Below are 21714 nucleotides of genomic sequence, written 5' to 3' on the forward strand. Positions count from 1 at the left end.
TGGAGGGGTTTTAGTTGGGGGCTGAAGGTGACCGCTAGTGGCGTTCTGTTATTTTCTTTGTTAGGTCTGTCCTGTAGTAGGTAACTTCTGGGAACTCTTCTGGCTCTATCAATCTGTCTCTTTACTTCTGCAGGTGGGTATTGTAGTTGTAAGAAAGCTTGACAGAGATCTTGTAGGTGTTTGTCTCTGTCTGAGGGGTTGCAGCAAATGCGGTTGTATCGCAGAGCTTGGCTGTAGACGATGGATCGTGTGGTGTGGTCAGGGTGAAAGCTGGAGGCATGCAGGTAGGAATAGCGGTCAGTAGGTTTCCGGTATAGGGTGGTGTTTATGTGGCCATTGTTTATTAGCACTGTAGTGTCCAGGAAGTGGATCTCTTGTGTGGACTGGACCAGGCTGAGGTTGATGGTGGGATGGAAATTGTTGAAATCATGGTGGAATTCCTCAAGGGCTTCTTTTCCATGGGTCCAGATGATGAAGATGTCATCAATATAGCGCAAGTAGAGTAAGGGCTTTAGGGGACAAGAGCTGAGGAAGCGTTGTTCTAAATCAGCCATAAAAATGTTGGCATACTGTGGGGCCATGCGGGTACCCATAGCAGTGCCGCTGATCTGAAGGTATACATTGTCCCCAAATGTGAAATAGTTATGGGTAAGGACAAAGTCACAAAGTTCAGCCACCAGGTTAGCCGTGACATTATCGGGGATAGTGTTCTTGACGGCTTGTAGTCCATCTTTGTGTGGAATGTTGGTGTAGAGGGCTTCTACATCCATAGTAGCCAGGATGGTGTTATCAGGAAGATCACCGATGAGATCTTAATATCTAAAGCCTCTAATTTCATTCTCTGTCCAGTGAGACAGTAAATCAGACTCCTAAACTATTATTCCCTTGAAAGTGTCACCTTATTATTAGGAGGACATTTGCATTTTACCCTAAAAGTAAACCAATACAAAACCCAAATAATTTCCTGACAATTAAATAGCCTCTAAACTAACCAATTATGTATGAGGACATGAGAAACAGCTGTTGCAACACTGAAGCTCAAACATTTCATCTCAGCTATTTAAAGGGATAAAAGAGCCAATATTTTCATTCCCATGTGATGTTATCAAGACATGATAAACAGCCATGGCTTTAGTATTAATTGCATTAATTTGTAGAAGAGAGACCACTTTAATTTGCTCCAAGCTGGAGAATAATTTTTTATAGCACGTTCTCATTCCATAAATTCATATTTGAAAGTATGCTTTGTCTTTTTTTTTTTTTTTAATGGTAAGCAATAACAACTTCAGGCAAAAAGCTATTTGAAGGTGCAATCCAGCAGAATTAAGGACTTCGTCAGTCAGACTTTTCCATTTTTTTCCCTTGGACTTCAAAAATTACACTACAGTTTAACCCTGAAATATGTGCTACTTCACTGAGAAGTTGGTGAGAATCACAAGGCAGTCAATATCACTAACATGGCTCTCAAAAGTTAGGATTTTCAGCCCAAGATTTGTGCTTCAGTCAGGATTAAGACACACAAATCAAAGTAAATATCAAGTCACTTTTATTCAGGTGCCTAAATATGGATTGAAGAGTGGAACTTTAGGTACCTGACTTTGAAAATGTTAGCCTAATTCTTCTGGCATCTTCAGTTAGCCAAGTAATTGTGTTTTTGTGGCATAAGCTGTGGCAGGACTAGGTGGCAAGTGGGATGTTTAGCTTCACGTGAGCTCTTCACTTACAGTCTTTCCAAGAATTTGAACACAACATTTTGCATTTATATGGTGTCTGTCATCTTAGGATCTCAGAACACGTCACAACATGTACAAATCAAATCTGATAATATTCTATTAGGTAGGGAAGTATCACTCCCATTTTACAGATTGGAACACTGAGGCCCAGAGAAGTTAATGTCCTGGTTCTCATCAGTGCTGAGCATCCACAGCTCCTATAAACTACAAATGGAGCTGAGCAGGTCTGAAAATCAGGTTCTAAAAACCAGATTTTTAAAGATGTCTAAGTCAGTGGAAGTTGGGCACTGAGGCCCAGATCTTCAAAGGTATTTAGGCTTCTAAATTCCATTGAAATCAATGCAAGTTATGTGCCTAAACATTTTTGAGGATGTGGGCTCTAGGCACTTTTTAAAATCCCATGAGATGCCTCACTGCATCTTTAGGTGCCTAAATACCTTTAAAAATCTGGCCCTAAGTGACTTGCCTCATATCACACATGTGATCTGTGGCAAAGCTGGAAATAAAAATCTGTCCTTTTATCTAAGGGCTTGGAAAGTTTCCCAGACAACTGCCAGCCAGATGAAGATGTAAAAGATTTGAAACAGTCCAGTCAGTGAGGACCAGCTTCAAAGGCTCACCCTCAAGCTGGCAGATTCTTATTAACAAACAGTATTCAAAGTCTGCTGGGGGTTCTGTCTTTCACTCATCAGTCTCTGGCAGATAGGAATCTAGCATTTTAAGATCCTACTCCCTTCCTGGCTTTCTCGCTGTGTGTATGCAGTGTGTCCTATGTGGTGGTGGAAGTCGGCTACTCTGTCCTTCCTAAGCTTCCTACCTGCTGCTAGTGGCAAGCATAACTACTACTTTACTACTATTAAGTTTCCATTACCAGGTTCCTCTGCATAGGCTGCAGGTGGTTCCCATGAAGCAGCTGAGTGAACTTTACATGATTCTTGTCAGTTTCACCGTTGCCCACAGGGTTCTGAATATTAATTATGAAGTTGACTAGAGTCTCATTAATTTCATTCTGGTGCTGCTTCAGAAAGTAGCAATGAACTGGAGGTGTTGTCTGACTTACAAAGATTTCCTTCAAAATGTGAATGATAGCAATGTCTTAGCAATATCTGAGGGGCACAGACATGTCTTCCTACTGTCCCTAGTACAATGGATCCCAGATCTGACTGGGATTTTTGGGGGCTATCACAGTACAAATAATAAGCAATAACTGTAAGGGTCAGTTGCAGTGATATTTAGGGTAATTAGAACAGGTTTCAAAGTGATGTTGCAATTATCTTTGCCTAGGGCTAATCCTCTCTAGGCTTCATCGTTTATTGGTACTGTGATCCTTGTGATAGCCTCAGAACTTCAAATGCAATGCAGTTTTGTTTCAGGTCCGATCATGTCCCTTTCCTCTCAATTATTATCTGTCATGAGCAGAATTTCTTTCTTGGACTCACTAGTACCAGATCCTCAAAACTTAGTTTTAACAGCTACTGTCCTTGGCACAAATGGCAAGACTCATGGGCACTTGGCTTCCCTTTCTGTCTTAAATTGGTCACTGGAGACTTAATTTGCAGATAATAATGGGATTCTTCATATTCTTGACAGAAGGAGCTGCTATCCTCAGCCTTGGTTCATCTTTCTAAGCAGCTGACCTCTTTTCAGGGGGTGATTGGAGGGTTTACTATCTATTCTACTATTGGATTTATTATCTATTCTATTCTTACTCCTGTGTTATCAGGTGCTCAACCAAATTCTAACTTCCAGCCCCACCTCTATTTATGCTGGTCACAAATGCTACTTCCTTTTCCTGTGGGATCCTTTCTCTCTTACTATTCTAAATCCTTTCTTCAGTAGAGTTGCAGCACTTAGCTTCTACATTGGACCCTGTCCCTTTTCCTTTAGCAGCCCTCCCCCAAATCTAATTGATTTTGGAAAGGAATCATCTTCTTTTGGCTCAGACTGTAGGCAGTAGAGTCCTCAGATCAGCTTCCTGCCCAAATCAGCTTGACTGTCACTGATGAGCTCTTCATGATCATAGGTCTGGCAGGCCCTCAACTGTCCTCTTTAGTAGTGGCAGGATCTTTCATCTTTGTGAATGCACACTTTGTTTTAAATTTCCCTTTTCTTCTCAGCTATGGGCCTCTCACGGACTATATTGCATCTGTGGGAGGGAGGGAGCAGTGAATGCTGTGCAGTGTATTCCCAGTGAAACTCAAGCCATGCAATGCTTGCTGGGGTATGTGTTTCATTACAGTCTCAGATCTGGATTGTTGAGGTACCTCTAGAAGCATGAATGGCAGACTCAAGGAGCTCAGGGCATGTCTTCACTAGCAACATTAAAGCACTCCCCCAGCGCTATAAAACCCCCCCCTCCACGAGGGGAGTAGCTACCAGTGCTGGGAGTGTGGCTCCCAGCATCTCCCAGGGGGGTGTTTTTTTCACACCCCTGAGCGAGAAAGTTGCAGTGGTGTAAAGTGCCAGTGTAGACAAGCCCTCAGTGAGGATGAGGGAGGGGAAAAGAGCCCAGGTTAAAGTGCTTTAGCGTTGCCAGTGTAGACTAAGCCCTAAGTTACAGAAAGGGGGTGGAAATCAGGACTCTTGATTGCATTCCTGGGGCCTGATTCACCATGGCCCTGCACTTGTGTAGTCCCTTATACCAGTGCAAAGTAGGTGTAAAGCACACCATTCTGATCAATAAATTGGGCTCCTAGTTATACCAGTGAATCCGTAGGAAAGTTGCTTAAGGCCAGATTTTTATGTAGGTGTCTAATGAGATTCTTCTTCTTAAATATTTGCCAGTTATGTCTGAGAGTCACTGAGAAATATAACAATATTTTGCACTTGGTATGTTTCATCTGGAAATTTCAAAACTTTATATAAAAATTAAGATAGGTGCTTCAGGACAAGTGGCGTTATCTTTGCCTGTAAAGTGTCCTGTACACTACATACATGCATTTTGTAGTAATAATCCCTGTGAGGTAAACAGGTTATGCATAATTTGAAAATGGGGAAACTGAGGCACAGGGAGGGCAAGGGCCATATTTCCAATTAGGCACAGTAGGCATGTGCCTAGGGGCCCTGGCGTTCTAAGGGCACCTAAAAGTTAAAAACGAGTTAAAAGTTTCATTTTCTATGGAAAACACGAAGGTCAGCTGTAGGCGGCGGGGGGGAGGGGGGGAAGAAGCGCTGAAGATGCTGTACCTAGGGGCGTGCAAGGCGTAAATCCGTCATATGAGTTGCCTGAGGCTACACAGAGAACAGGATCCCAGCCATGCTGACTGACAATCCCCCGCTTTAATTACAAGAACACATCTTAAATGCATTAAGATCAATAGATAACATCATATTTTTACCAGATGGAATTATAGTTCATGGTTTTGAGATTCAAAGTGCAGGAGCTCTTTCTATTTTAGCGGTAGAAATAAACACTACAACCAGAGGCAAGAGATACCTGTGAGGTAATACAGTATTCCATCCAGTAGAGGACAGTAGTAGAGACATGTAAACCAGCCCATGTGAAAGGAGAAAGATATTCTCCCTTTCCCTAGTTTTCCAGTTGAAATCCTGATTCCAGATTAAGCTGAGCAACTCTCTTCCTCCCCTTGGCGCCAGCGCTCCCCAGACCTCTGCTCCCTTTCCCTCTAGCAATAGGTCCTCTCTGTTGCATTTCCTCAGCAAACTACTCAGGGAGAACTTTCTCTTGTATGTGTTTGGCTCAGCTCCTGCATTACTGGCTTGCAGTTAGCATGGATTTGTGAGGGGCTGTTAAAAGATGAAAGGGTAGGCGCGCTCTCTTCCTGGGTTTAATGAGCCTGCCAGAGAGGATCTTGAGCCAGCTGTTGCTGATAAGATCCCTCCTGTGCTGCTCAACAGACATAGCCTTGAGGATTTCTCCTGCAAAGGTGGCTCGCCCTTAACACTGTCATGCATTGTTTCAGATATGCCCTCCCTTGGCTCAGCTCCTAGCCGTGGGCAAACTAGAAAGCCTCTGTCCCTCAACAGACACTCCCACCAAAACAATCACTAAACATTGAACATTGCCGCCAGGGGTGCTGGAACAATGTGTATAGTAGGGCTGCTGAGAGCAAAACTGTAAACCTTGTATATGATGGGAACCACTTCAAGCCAGGGGGTGCAGCAGCACCCTTAGTTCCAGCACCTGTGACTGCCGTCCTAGACAACTGCCTCTCTGGCCTGTGGGCGGGAGCCAGTCCTGTTACTGCCTGTACTTGGGGGTGGGGAGACTGACAAGTACTTGTATGTTGTTGCATTCAGATTTCAGTCTCCCACCCGAGGAAGCTGCTTAACATAAGCCTAGAGAGTCCCCCCTAGACGATCGCTCATCAGTGCTGTGCCAGGGAAAGGGCAGGAGGGGTGACTGTGCCCCAAAGATGCCTGCAAGCTGCCCTAGTTTGTGGGCGATCTCTTAAATAGGCATCTTCCTGAGGGGCACCCCAGCAACGCTCTCACAAACCCCGTGCCTGAAGCGTTTCCATTTAACATACTACTGCAACACTGTACCCTCCGGCTGGGGGGTTATGAATGGGTGCAGCGGAAGCACCGCCCACCCCGGACGTGACGCTCAGCCAATGGGGGAGCGGGCTGCGTGGATGGATGAGGTCAGCGCTGTGGTGTCGGGGAATGGAATGTGTAAGTGTAACATTCAGAACCGGGTAACGTTCGGAGATCGAACTCTGCGATCGGCGACGTTCGAACAGGGGCAGGCAGCCTCCTCTGTGCTTCGGCAGCTCGCACCTCATTGACTGACTGGGGGGCGGGGGCAAAGAGGAGGAGGAAGAAGGAGGAGGATCTTCGCTGCTTCGGCTGGTTCCATCCCGGGGGCCATTCACAGAGATCGCGGAGAGAGGGGTAAACAGCACCCGAGTCTAGGAGCTCCTCTGCAGAAAAGAATAAAGAGAAATGCAGGGATTTGTAAGGTTACGGCGCTCAAGCTGGAAGATGTGATCATGATAGCTGTGTGAACCGGCGCTGGCTGTGAGCTGCTGCTGCTGACTTGCTCTGGAACCGGGGGGCTTGGTTATTGCGGGAGTGTTTTGGATGAGTTGAAGTTGCTGCTGTACCTTGATCGTTTGCAACGCTTAGAGAGAGAGAGAGAGAGAGAGAGAGAGAGAGTGGGGGAGGGGAAACACTCAGTCTTGCAACTGATTGAGAGGTGAAGGGAACTGGGTTTGGTGCTTAGTTCATTTGTGTTTGTATGTGTGTGCATGCAAGAGAATTCCCAGCCCTTTGCCCTGCAAACTCGTGCTGGGCGTGAATTATTCGCCTTCGCTGTTTCTCTCTCTCTCTCTCTCTATTGTGCGACCCAAAGATGAAAGACAGAAGGGGAGAAAGTTAAAGAAATCGCCCACATGCGCTGCATCAGTCCAAGGCTTTGGGAAAGGAATAAAGAGAAGGTGGTAGAAGAGAGTTTGAAGTCTTTGCAGGCGGGAAGATGGCGGACTGGAGCTGAAAGTGTTGATTGGCAAACTTGGGTGATCCTTGTGTTTATTTACAATCATCTTGACCCAGATAGGACACATGCAGGCCAAAAAACGCTATTTCATCCTGCTCTCAGCTGGCACTTGTCTCGTCCTTTTGTTTTACTTCGGAGGCTTGCAGTTCAGGGCAGCGAGAAACCAAAGCAGGAGAGAGGAGCACAGTAGCAGGAATGGCTTGCACCACACCAGCCCGGATCATTATTGGCCCCGATTCCCGGACGCTTTGCGCCCCTTCATTCCTTGGGATCAGTTGGAAAACGAGGATTACAATGTGCACATTTCCCCTAGGCAGAAGAGAGACGCCAACTCCAGCGTCTACAAAGGCAAGAAGTGCCGCATGGAGTCCTGCTTCGATTTCACCCTTTGCAAGAAAAACGGCTTCAAAGTCTACGTGTACCCGCAGCAGAAAGGGGAGAAAATCGCCGAAAGTTACCAAAACATTCTAGCAGCCATCGAGGGATCCAGGTTTTACACTTCCGATCCGAGCCAAGCTTGCCTGTTTGTCCTGAGCTTGGATACCTTAGACAGAGACCAGTTGTCACCCCAGTACGTGCACAACCTGCGATCGAAAGTGCAAAGCCTCCACTTGTGGAACAATGGTAGAAATCATTTAATTTTTAATTTATATTCCGGCACCTGGCCCGATTACACTGAAGACGTCGGGTTTGATATTGGCCAGGCGATGCTGGCTAAAGCTAGCATCAGTACTGAAAACTTCAGACCGAATTTCGATGTTTCTATTCCGCTCTTTTCTAAGGATCATCCTAGGACAGGAGGGGAGAAGGGATTTCTAAGGTTTAACACCATCCCTCCTCTCAGGAAGTACATGTTGGTATTCAAGGGGAAAAGGTACCTGACAGGGATAGGGTCAGACACCAGGAATGCCTTATATCACGTCCATAACGGGGAGGATGTTGTCCTCTTGACCACCTGCAAGCATGGCAAAGACTGGCAAAAGCACAAGGATTCGCGTTGCGATAGAGACAACACCGAATATGAAAAGTAAGTGACCAGTTACCCTTTTGTGTTTGCGTGTCTAAGGTTAGGCCAGCTTTTTCTGGCCTCTCGTGTTCCAGGCAGCTGTCAGCTATATGCATTTTTAAATGTGCTACATACTTTCAGGCCACAGGAAAGCCATGATTTTTCTTTTCCTGCCCTGAAATTCTTTCCAGCTGTTAGTAAGTTACTTCGATATAGGGGCAGTAGAGGGGTGGAAGCACCCCATTGTGGAAAATATTTACAATGGAATGCAAAGTCCTATAGGTTCTCCTGGGTTTAGCTAGACCAGGAGCTGATGACCTGTATGCTCGCTCATTGGCTTTGCAACAGAAATGCTTCTCGAGGCTACTTTGGTATCTGGCTCCACCATTCATTCATCATTTTGTCTCTTCAGGGCAAACGTCCTCTTCCTTCCCAGCCCTGAAGTTAACCACCTAGGACAAAGCTCGAAGAGAGCTGATGACTTGTGGAGAGTGTGTGTGTGTGTGTGTGTGTGTGCACCCAGTCTTGTCTTTCTCAAGTCCAATGACAGGACTGAGTCTGTGATCTGTGGAGGGGGGTGTAGTAAGGTAGCTCACAATCTTATTTCTCTTGCATCAGACAGCTACAAATGGGTAAAGGAGGAAAACCCCATTGATTCTAAAGTCCCTTGGTATTTTTTCCCATCTTGATAACTCTTTCTAGTGGTTAGGAACATTTTCTGTATACTCTGTGTAACACCTTGATTACTTTTCTTCTTTTGGTGCTTTGCATACTGCTGCTCTGGGCAAGTTTAAGCAGGTGGTTTAGGTGGGTACTGTGTTACTGTTCTCCCCAAATATCCCTTGCAATTATGTAACTTGTATATGTAGCTGGTGAAAAATCACTGTACAGGAATGACCTCTGTAGAATGGCAATACTAACTAGTCAATTTGAAACTGTTAATTTAAATGCTGATCACTGCTGTGTGTGCTCCAGAGCAAATATTCCCATGCAAAAACTGCATAGTCTGTTTCCATGTAACAAAAGTTTTTAAAAAACAGAGCAGCTTTATATTGCTGAGTTAGTACAATCTAGAGCTGCATCAGGAACTGCTAAAGGCTGGAAGAGTTTGCAATGGATTGTGAAATATTGTGTAGAAGAAAAATAATCCTGGAAGAAGGTAATGAGGAAGTTACAATGATGTTAATGCTGACCAAAATTTCCAACTGGCTGCCAATTTCTCTTGCAGCCATTAGTCACAAAGTTTGAAATAAATTAATTAGCTAATGCTGAAACCCAGGAAAGCTCTGTGCTTTCTTTGATATGAATGTCATCCACTTACTGCTTATTTTAGAGCCACCTGAAGCTTCACAAATACTTATTGGCTTTTTATTTTGTTCACTTTCTGAGCATAGAAAATTGATACATTTTTAGTATGAATAACTTACTGGTGTAAATCCAGATTGTGTAGCTCAAATCAAAGTGTTTACACATTTGACTCATGAACTGGGATTTCCTTTAAATTGTGGATAGTAACTGATGTCTTGTTCATAAGACATTGAATGAGAGAGAGAGAGAGAGAGTAAATGCCTATAGCCTTCAGAGATTTCTGGCATATGCTTGTTTAATCTGAGAGAGTCTACACTTTTCATGTCTTTTAGCCACCTTGCTGAATTCTGCAGAATTCACTATGGTTTCAAGTTTTATTAGATTCTTTAAACACAAAAAAATACCAGTCAAAGGTTTGACTATTGGGAACTTGAATTACGTGGGAACCTGAGTTTGTATTATTTACAGTGTCTATGCAGGTCAATTTCATTAAGGAGTGTACAACACACACCTTATAGTACACATTAACATTAATAAAAACTACACCTGATGTGTAGTCTTTCATATCTAAGAAGTATAGGGATCCCTGCTAGTCCACTTCAGTGGAAAGTGCAACTCTGTCTGGGGTCGTGTGCAGTAACTGTTTAACATTGCACAGAAATGCTACGCAATAATTTAAGACAAGATGTGGAGATAATCATAGTTATTTAAGATTGCAGGAGGAAATTTACAAAAAGAAAAGGAGTACTTGTGGCACCTTAGAGACTAACAAATTTATTTGAGCATAAGCTTTCGTGAGCTACAGCTCACTTCATCGGATGCATTCAGAGGAAATTTAGGTCGGCTGAATTTAGTTGTTGAATTGGAACTGTGGTCAGGATACTGGGGCTAATACCCCAGTGAATTACCATAAATGGTTAAGGCCTTTTAACTTTATATCTTATCTGAAAGACCTGCAAGAGCATATTGCTGTCCCTTAGTACAATGCTGAAGCATTGATTCAGTACTGATTTATGGCAAAGTGTGCCACCTACTGAATACCACTTCCTGTAGCATCCTGAGTTTTGCTTTTCTCCCATTCAAATACTGATCATAGCTGACTCTGTTCAGTGTATGAAATCTGACAAGGTCACATCCTTAAGCAATTATGAGTACAGGCAGTCAGTAGTATTTCTTACATGTGAATATATAACATATGTATATGTAAATGTTGTAACAGGTAGTCCTCTATTAGCTGTAACTGAAACTGCACCTGAGAAAGATAACATTGCACAAGGCTATACCAGTTAAAGAAGAATTTGTTATAATGATTTTAAAACTAGGCCTACGCTAGATCTAAATTCATATTCACATGACTCGCAGGTCAGACTGAGCTGCTTTTGTTCTGCAATTTTTGGATTGGATTAAGTAACATGTCCTCATGGTTTTAAAATGATGTGCATTCTCCAAGAATTGTGTATTAGAAACGGATTAGCTTGTCCGTGAGGAGTTGGCCAAGTCAAATATTTCACTCTCTGTGTCAGCTTCTGTGCCACTCTTTTTTAAATTTGCTGTGGCATTTATACTGTCTTGTTTCTGTGCTCATATTTATCACATGATCCCCATCATATAGTGCACTGCCCAGAAGTATTGATCCATGCAAGGTGCATCATGAATGATTTGAGCTTGGCTGTAATCTTTGTAAGGAGAATCTTTGTCAAGCCAGCTAAACTAGATGATTGGACTTAAAATCTCGATGATGTCATATCAACAGAGTAAGGTTATGATTTACATTTATTTCCAGTGTAAAATGTCACTTTGTAGAAAAGGTAATATTGATATTACTTGCAATGAAATTATTCCTGGAGCAAAATGTTTAGTGCCCGGTAAAAGTAAGATCTACATCTCTACAGAATAGAGCTTCTCTCTTTTCTCCCCCTACCCTTTCCTCCAAGAAATGAGAAAAATCAACTGATGATTTCTCTGTTTATGTAAAGTGGAAAGTGCACCTTATTCCATTGAGAAGGGGGACATATTTGGCTCAGTCTTCATAAATTCTATTAAGAGAGCCATCTGTATGTGAGAGCTAATTAATTTTCATCAAAGTTGTGCATCTCGGCAGATAAAGCTGATGCAGACTTAAATGAATTGCATTATCGTGATTAGACTATTGCAAACAGGGTTTTTAAAAATACTTCCGGTATTCTTCCCCTGAATCTCTTCATTAGGGTTGACTTCTATAGCCTATCATTAGAACCATTCTTTTTTTTTTTTTTAAATTCCTTTTCAATATGATTTGTTTTTTAATTTTAGCTTGATAATTTCCACTTTTGGAAATGGTTAGGTGCATACATTGAAGGAAACAGGTGCCATGTTTATTGAAGGTTAAAGAGAGGCCATTTAAAGGTGGACTAAACACTATCTTTTAACAAAAGCAAAATTCATGGGTAGGTTTAATTAATGTCAAGTTACTTTTTGGAAGGTAATATTACAGATTACCATTGATGTGGTCAGAAAGGTAACAGAGGATACAAATGTAAGCTATATGTCTGTCCTCATGTAGCCAGAAGCTTTCAAGACATTTTCCAGAAACTGAAATCTTTCTAAGGTGGAAGATAGCAATGTATGTAACCCAACCTATCTATGCCTTTTTGACTCTAGATAGCCCTGACCTAACATCTTTCAGAAAATGGAGAAAGTGACGTGATGGGAGTCTCATGTTTAGCACCTGATCCAAAGGTGACTGAAGTCAATAGAAGGCTTTTCACTGACTTCATTGGACTTTGGATCAGGCCCTTCATCTTCCACCAATGGTAAAAAGGATTAGATCCTCCTATGTGGAATCAGTGATGGAAACTTCAACAGTGGAAAAATCCATAGATTAGCTATGAGACAGAATACATGTAGAGCGATTTTGGATCTTGTAGCCTCTATGAACTGATCAGATCATAAGCAAAGGGAGACATTATTCAAACCTTCGCCTGCTATACCTGTCAATCGGCCAACACCCAAATACAGGCTATATTGTGTGGCCAAAACCCAAAATAAGGGACACAGAGAAATGTTTCATGCAGGGAACAGAAAGTGATGTGGGATCAGTTCCACCAAATTGGTGTGGAATATAGACTACTTTGAGCCTGAAATGAGGGACGTTTTAGAGGCCTGTAAACACTCAGCCGAGCACTCTCCTTATCAATACATGGGATATAGGCTCAACAGACTAGATAGCTAAAATCTAACTAGATTTCTGTATATGCACCTATAAATATGTGGCATCTCTCTAGAGCGCACCAACCTACTGCATGCTTAGGATAGCTGAATGTATCTATACAAATTTCCATTCATTTTTAGTATACAATATGTAATTTACAGATAGATGTATATTATGCTGAAAGAACCATTGTCAAATCCCTGCTGGAACTCCTAAACATTTTTATGGTTATGTACGTGAAGGTTATAATGAAGCATAATAAAGAACAAAATGGGAAAAAATGAAATGTTTAACTCATTACCATCTTTTCTTACCTGCCAAGAATGGAGTCTGGGGTTCTGTGTGTCCTCTGTTAGAATTAGCAGTACAAACCCCTAAGTCCTTTTCTGAACTCCTGTCTTGTTACGCAATTGCGATATCTTTATCTCTCACAAGGGAGACACAAAACTGTAAAGTTGGATCTTGGCAGGCAAATAGAGGAGCTGAGCTTCAAATATGTTGTATTAAATTGTCAACATATCTGTCCCCTTTAAGTCTCTGCATAAATTCTGTTACTGATTTGGCATCTTGTAAATAAGATTTGTTTTTAAAAGTTTTTTCAGTTCACCCTTTAAGCTGCTATTTAGGAATGAGTAAGAAATCCTCTAGTTCAGTGTAGATACTTATGAAAGGCTGAGTGGTCATGTGGGGCCAAATTCTGTTCCTGTTTGAAGCCACTGACCTCAATAGGACCAGAGTTGGCCTATAGATTTGATATAACCAGTAGGCTGCTTCTCCAAACTGTGGATTTGGAGAAGTTCAAGAGCCACTGAAGGATCCTGGGCATTTTCTCGGAGCATCACAGCTGCTCAGCTGCTATCCCCATCAAACTGCTGTCCTATCAACTTCCAGTTACCTGATCTTCATACTGCTGATTGAAAATGCTTTTCTTTAAAATGCAGCATGTAGGTGGGCGTTGGCATTTACCAGGTTTCCCACAAAACGGAGACATTTGAAGATGTTGTTTTAATACACTCTTTCTTCTGTGTTATGTTTGTGCTGAAAATGGTGCATGTAGAAATGTACATGTAGAATTGGGGCCAGACTGTCTCCCTCTGAGGCCTCCTCCCAGGACACCAGGGCCTCTTCTGCCAGGTGGGAAAACGAAACTTCCAGCTGGAGTCAGTCCCTGGGATCACAGGTAGGCGCTGGGAGCTGAGGTGACAGTTGCAGCAATGGCACCTTCTGAACTTTCAGACAATGGTGATGCCGTGAAACTCTTTCCTTATATATAAAGCTCATGCTCAAATAAATTGGTTAGTCTCTAAGGTGCCACAAGTACTCCTTTTCTTTTTGCGAATACAGACTAACACGGCTGTTCCTCTGAAACCTGTCCTTATATTTTGGTTCTGGATGCTTATTTCTCACGGCTGTTCGGTTGTTTGCCTCTACACCTGCTTCACAGTCCACCTCCCCATCCCTTCTGTCCTTTCCTTCATGCGGCTCTCAATATTGCCTCTCCCTTTCTTGTTCCTATTAACCATTCCCCCTTATACACACCCAGCCCATCCCTTACTATAGCTATTTTTTTAAGAACAAGGAAAACAAGAAAAACATAAAATTAATGCTCTTCACCTTGATTGCTCGGCTTGTATTGTTCTTCCTTCTCCCCTGCCCATACTTTAGAGGTCTCATTTATGTATATAGTGAGCTCCTTGGGGCAGGCTACTGATCCTGACTGGTCCTGGCATACTACTACTACTAATAAGCATTCACAGTTTAATCTTGTGTTAGGAGACAGGAAATCTCTGGATTCTCTGAAAAAAGAAAAGGAGGACTTGTGGCACCTTAGAGACTAACAAATTTATTTGAGCATAAGCTTTCGTGAACTACAGCTCACTTCATCGGATGCATGTAGTGGAAAATACAGTGGGAGATTTTATATACACAGAACATGAAACAATGGGTGTTACCATACAGACTGTAACAAGAGAGATCAGGTAAGGTGAGCTATTACCAGCAGGGTGGGGAGGGGGTACCTTTTGTAGTGGTAATCAAGGTGGGCCATCTCCAGCAGTTGACAAGAACTTGTGAGGAACAGTAGGGGGCGGTGTGGTCTGGATGAAAGCTGGAGGCATGTAGGTAAGCATAGCACATGCCTCCAATTTTCATCCAGACCACACCACATGATCCATTGTCTACAGCCAATCTCTACGGTACAACCGCATTTGCTCCAACCCCTCAGACAGAGACAAACACCTACAAGAACTCTATCAAGCGTTCTTACAACTACAATACCCACCTGTTGAAGTGAAGAAAAAGATAGACAGAGCCAGAAGAGTTCCCAGAAGTTACCTACTACAGGACACGCCCAACAAAGAAAATAACAGAACGCCACTAGCCATCACCTTCAGCCCCCAACTAAAACCTCTCCAACGCATCATCAAGGATCTACAACCTATCTTGAAGGACGACCCATCACTCTCACAGATCTTGGGAGACAGGCCAGTCCTTGTCTACAGACAGCCCCCCAACCTGAAGCAAATACTCACAAGCAACCACGCATCACACAACAAAAACACTAACCCAGGAACCTATCCTTGCAACAAAGCCCATTGCCAACTGTGTCCACATATCTATCCGGGGATACCATCATAGGGCCTAATCACATCAGCCACACTATCAGAGGCTCATTCACCTGCATATCTACCAATGTGATATATGCCATCATGTGCCAGCAATGCCCCTCTGCCATGTACATTGGCCAAACCGGACAGTCTACATAAAAGAATAAATGGACACAAATCAGATGTCAAGAATTAGAACATTCCAAAACCAGTCAGAGAACACTTCAATCTCTTTGGTGACTTGATTACAGACCTAAAAGTGGCAATTCTTCAACAGAAAAACTTCAAATCCAGACTCCAGCGAGAGACTGCTGAATTGGAATTAATTTGCAAACTGGATACAATTAACTTAGGCTTGAATAGAGACTGGGAGTGGATGTGTCATTTACACAAAGTAAAACTATTCCCCCTGCCCCGTTCCTCAGACATTCTTGTCATCTGCTGGAAATGGCCCACCTTGCTTACCACTACAAAAAGTGTCTCTCTCCCCTTTCTTCCCCCCACCCCTCTGCTCTCCTGCTGGTAATAGCTCACCTTACCTGATCACTCTTGTTACAGTCTGTATGGTAACACCCATTGTTTCGTGTACTCTGTGTATATAAAATCTCCCCACTGTATTTTTCACTACATGCATCCGATGAAGTGAGCTGTAGCTCACAAAAGCTTATGCTCAAATAAATTGTTTAGTCTCTAAGGTGCCACAAGTACTCCTTTTCTTTTTGCGGATACAGACGAACACGGCTGCTACTCTGAAACCTGTCATTATGGAAGGCGCTGTATTCTCTGATTATTTCTTCCTAGGGAGGGGAGATTGTATACATGCATTCCATTTGTAGCCATTAACAGACATGGGAGGCCTTTTCTGAAAAAGATTCCATGTGTGAATGGGCGTATACATACATATTACCATCATGCTGAAACCAAACTCTTAACTACCTGGGTTAGGAGGAAACTTTCCCTGTGTGAGGGTTATCCCCTAGTCATCTGCTGGAAGGTTTCTTGCCCCTTCCTCCAAAGTATCTAGTAGCAACCACTGGTTGTCACAAGGTAGTTAACTGGAAGGGGGACCATCAGTCTGATTAAGTATGGCTGCTCCTGTGTAAGTAAATCATTCTGAACCCCAGTGTGAGGTTACTCCTACATTCCATGCTTAGGATAATTAAGCATCTGTGTCAGATATTTGTAGTTAATGTTTTAAAAACACCACCCACTCTCCAACCCCCTCCCCTCACCATTCATTTTGTTTTAAAGGAAAATACTTTGCATAGCAAGAGAATGAAAGACTTATTTACTCAAAGGCTGGGTGTGGAGAGGACTGGCTGTTAATATGATGATTTCTGGAGCATTAACTGTATTCACTGTCGCCTCTTCTTTCTGTCTACAAAGTTTCTCTCTGAATATCCAAGGAGTTTTGTGGTCATTGATAAACAAACCATTCTGTTAACCAGAGAAATTAATCAATAGGCACCCAAGCAAGTATTTAGAGACTTTAAAAAATAAGTTAAATAGCATGCTCTGTACCATTAAGATGACTGATTTCTCTTCCACAGGACTTGGCTATATTTAAATGTGATGATGCAATATGTGTGTGTCTGTTGCATATCCTATGCAGATTACATTAGCACTGAAGAATGCATGAGTATAACTTTAGGTTATATTTAAGGTTCCACAGCTTTCCACATTAGCAAATACTTTAGGATATTTTCATTTTAAAACAAAACCCTGGTATAGTTCACACTGTATTCTGAAGTCTGTCTTTCTCCTCACCCCTTCATCTTGCTGGCTGGGATGAAAACACTTATTTAATATTTGTCTTTGTTTTTTATTGTTGTCTAATGGGTTTTTAAAAACTTCAGTATTCATTTTATTTTAATGTGGGGCTGTAGATTTATACAAAACTTATAAAGCACTTATGGTAACAGTCTCTTCCCTGAAAGCCTTATAATCTAACTTAGATGCCATATTATATGGGCAATAATTTAGGTGTCAATATCCGAGAAGAGGAGATCCATATATTGAAAAGTCATGAAAGAAACTGGCTTTAAGGAAGGGTTTGAAGGACATAGCGAAAAAGGGAGCAATATTTGAATGTGTATGGCCCTGATTCAGGAAAGTACGTGTCTCACTGCTTTTCTCGACAGGAGCCTATATGTGTGTTCTCAGTAAGCAGACTTTTTTTGATTGAGATCTGAATTTTGGTTAGTGTGGTTTTGCTGAACAACAAAACATATTATTAAAAGCAGCCAAAGAAGCCTAGGATGGTACAATAACAGAAGGAAGGTGGCACGTCTTTCTTCTTTGTCCATTTTAAATGTAGTGTATTTGCCACTTATCTCTCCCAATGTATCTTGTTTGGATACTTTTAAATATTAACATTGGCTGTCAGGTTTCGATCAAAGTTTCTTTTGCTCTGGTGTTGTAATGAGATACCTCTTTGTTTAACTCCCTAATCATGTCCTTTCCAAAGAGTCATGGGACGGATCTAGTGTGGCTTTTTGAGCTGTGTTAACTTGTACAGTGGAGGCTTTAATGTTGGATTCATCATGCTCCCTTTTCATATTAAAGTACATTAGATTTTTTCCAGCTTCCCTCCATACTGCACTGCATTGGTAATGCTGTCACATGGTATGTCATGAGTTTCCAACTTATTCCTTCCATATCACTGTGGTCCAAAGGATAAGAGTCAGCAGACCTGATTTGGGATTCTGTTCCCAGCTTTGTCATTCACCTGCTGCGTGACCTTGAATGAGTTGCTTCGCCACACTGTGGCTTAGTTTGCAAGTCTTCAAAATAGTGGAGAATGCCACTTGCGTTCCTTTTTAAAACACTTTGAGATCTGTAAAGTGCTACCTCAGGATCAAGTCTTAATTATTGCATCAACTGTGTCAACGAATATTTAATGAAGCAAGGATAGATAATTGATGTTTTATTCAGCTTCTAGTAACTGATGTTCTCCAAACTTAGATTCCCTTGCTTGCTTCATCTGTGACAGAGTTGTCTTGGGTCACGGTGTTGGAAGGGATGACTTTGTTGCCTTTAAGTATATACAATTTTTAATTCACCCCACATAACTCAAACTGTACCAGATGTTCATAGAATCATAGAATATCAGGGTTGGAAGGGACCTCAGGAGGTCATCTAATCCAACCCGCTGCTCAAAGCAGGACCAATCCCCAACTAAATCATTGTCACATTTGCAGCTGCTATCGGCATCTCCATAACTGGTAAATGTTCCATGTGACCTTGCAATGCCATTAATAAATTCAGTAAAGCTGTTCTTATTTAAGTTAACTTTTTTTCCCCATGACAATTTCTAGTCCAGAAACACATGAAAGCTAAAAGCCGGTTCCTAAGTGAATTTCCTGTTTGTTCACTTTTTTCTCTAATATACTCTTTGTGTGTCTGAATGAAACAGAATTAGGGCTAATTTAGTTGATTGGCTCAAAAACAAAAGTATTCAGTGCTAAGAATGGGAAATGAGAAGGCCTCTTTGTAATGTTATTTCTTTGCATAATTGTAATAGACTGTAATTATATACTTGAGGTTTTTTGAAAACATTGGATTTGCTGTAAACATAGTCACATGATATGTGTTATTGTTCACTTTCACCAATTTAAGCCCAATCTTAGTTCTGGGGATGTGTGCCTCAGCACCTATGATACCATTTATTATAATAATGTTTCCTTCTCCCACAGCAGGACATGTTACATTAAACTGAATCTTCACTTCCTTTGGGGGGTCCCGGTTTGTTATTAATCAGTTATTTGGGGCTGTAAAAAAGGTACATGATACTCTACAGATGTAGAATAAGATGCCACCCAAAGCTTACAATCTTAGATAGCAGTTCAGGGAAAGGAGGGCGTGTTAGAGAGAACAAAGTGGGAAAGGTTCCCGGAAGGAGGGAGAAGATGGAATGTCTTGTGTTAATAGGAGAAAGGAGGAGGAAAGCTTGAGTGAAAGTGTGAGGCTGGGAGGGGTTGGTGAAAGGAGGACCGGGAGGAAATTAGGGAGTGAGCAGAGCTCGGGAGAGCAGAAATGAGCCGCGGGTTAGGCTGAGATTGTGTTGAGCCTTGAAGGATCCTTGCAGGATCTTATGGCACCTTAGAGACTAACCAATTTATTGAAGCATAAGCTTTCGCGAGCTACAGCTCACTTCATCAGAGTGTAGCTCACGAAAGCTCATGCTCAAATAAATTGGTTAGTCTCTAAGGTGCCACAAGTCCTCCTTTTCTTTTTGCGAATACAGACTAACACGGCTGCTACTCTGAAACTTGCAGGATCTTAGATTTGTTGTGGCCTGGCTGGGAAACACGTGGAGGAATTTGAAGGGGAGGTGTTGTTGCTTTCCTCGATAAGTTTGGATGCTCCCTTGTTAATGGGAGTCGCATGCACCGGTGGAACAACCCTCTCCCCTACAGATTTGTGTGTGTAGGTGTTTGAGCTGCACCTCCTGCAGGATACAGCTCATGTTCTCTGTAAATGAAAAAGGGGGTCGACTGTGTGTGAACAGACTCGGTTATCTGTCGGTGTAGCTCAGGCCTTGTTTAGTGGCTATCTTGCAGTGTGTGGTGCAGATTGCAAGGGTGGAAGTGGTGTTAGGGTCTCAGCAATCTGTCCTCCCTCCGCAGTGCCATGCCCACTCTCCTCTCCACTGCTGGGAGGCAGGGGGTTCTCACTCCTGGAGTGCTCTTCATTTTATGTCTTAGCTCCTGGGTGGGGCAAGTGCTTGTGCTCCTACCCTCCTACCCATTTGGGATAGCAGCTCCCTTTTCTCAGCCCTTCAAAGGAAGGGTTACCCGTGATGCTTTGTCTTCCTATGCAGCTCCTCCATAAACACCTCCACCCCTTTTGCAGCAGATGGAAGTGGGTCTGAATGGGTGTCTTCATCTGCTCTGGCCACCAGATTAACTTGCTACATTCCCCCATGGCACTGGAGTGAACAGGTGGCAGGTAGACCTGCCTTTGGTCCAGCTGAGTGAGCAGAGCACAAACGAGCACAGAACATACTGCCACCATTGCGTACGGGCTTCATACGGGAGCAAGTACTGGTAGCAGTACTCTGTAATTTAGTTTGCTTGGCCCATTTTGAGTCCTTGGGGTATCAGTTTGTGTCTCTTTCTCGCATTCATGTAGCTACGTAACCCGTTTGGTTGGAGGCATTGATTCTTTTCAGAGGAGCTTCAACTCTTCTGATCTTTGCACCTGCAAATAATTGCAGGCACATTTTGTACCAGTACCTGATTTACAGGTGCAATTGGGTAGTTTAATGTTGAACTGCTCTGAAGTGTGCTATCAAGATTGCATCCACTATTGTCTGCAGGTGCGGAATCAGAGGCTGCTTCTGGAAATCAAGCCTGTTATCTGGAGATGAAGGGAAGGACAATTCTTGGTTTATAGTGTCTGGGTTTATATTTCGAAAGGCTTGGTTTGGGTTTCTCTGCACATACACTCGATGAGCTATTTCCGGAAGATAAACATATAAATGTTTTATCTCCTTGATTTGCCATTGACCATTGTGCTGGGTGCCAGCAGATGGAATTTTTAAAATTAAATATAATTTATCTAATCCAAACTGGAAATATAATAAGGCTTATTTTGTGTAATATGACTTCCTTTTTGAAGTACTTCTGAAAAGTAACTTTTTCCCCTTTGAGGGCTGTTAAAAACAAAATCAAACCCCAAGCCACATTTTAGTAAAAATAAGGAATCTCACAAGAAAACTGCATCTGAGATGCAAGAATTGCAGTAAAGCTGAAAATTAATAATCAGTGAGTTGGTTATGCAAGACACTGAACTCGTTATGAGTTTGAGGAAATCTGTATATAACTTATTAAACATCAAATTGTTCTAGCCTCAACAATAGAAATGTTTAAGCCCTCAGATTAGAAGTTTTAAAAGTGCTTAATCCGCAGTTTTTGGCCCCAGTCCGACAAAGGTATTCCGTGGATAAAGTTCTGCACATGCAAGATCTGGGCCTAAAATTAATTGCAGATTAACTACTTTAATGTCTGATCAGATGGATTTAAACATTTCAGCTGGCAGTGATTTTATTCTTAAAGGTTTCTTCTAATGTAAAAACTTCAGGTAAGTACAAGTATACCTAAAATAACTAAAACGAAAACTAAAACCTTTTCCCACCCCCTTTTTATTTTAACATCTGGAAGGTAAGCATACTACTTTAATTATAATGGAATAAAATATCAAGTGAGTGATCACATCAGGCATGGACACTTACCAAATCACAGTGAGATAACTGTGAATAACTCTCTAGTTTCAACAATTTGCATGGCCATTAACAATTGATGGATTTCCCTTAGAACCAAATTATCTATGGCAGCAGGACCTAGTCCTGTGTACCATTTCAGCATATTAACTACCAGAGAAATTCCCAAAAGTAGTGGTAATAAAATTAT

General features: G+C 42.2%; 1 protein-coding gene across 1 annotated transcript in view; it reads left to right on the forward strand.

Moving 5' to 3' along the window:
• The first annotated feature begins 6324 nt into the window (after positions 1-6324).
• EXT1 (exostosin glycosyltransferase 1) overlaps positions 6325-21714 on the forward strand; it is a 272278-nt gene continuing 256888 nt past the window's right edge. The window contains exon 1 of the mRNA XM_048841534.2: positions 6325-8218. Within this exon, the coding sequence (XP_048697491.2) occupies positions 7257-8218 (962 nt within the window). The 5' untranslated portion in view covers positions 6325-7256. The remainder of the gene's footprint in view (positions 8219-21714) is intronic.

The sequence above is a fragment of the Caretta caretta genome, chromosome 2 (assembly GCF_965140235.1).
Source record: "Caretta caretta isolate rCarCar2 chromosome 2, rCarCar1.hap1, whole genome shotgun sequence".
Lineage (NCBI taxonomy): Eukaryota > Metazoa > Chordata > Testudines > Cheloniidae > Caretta > Caretta caretta.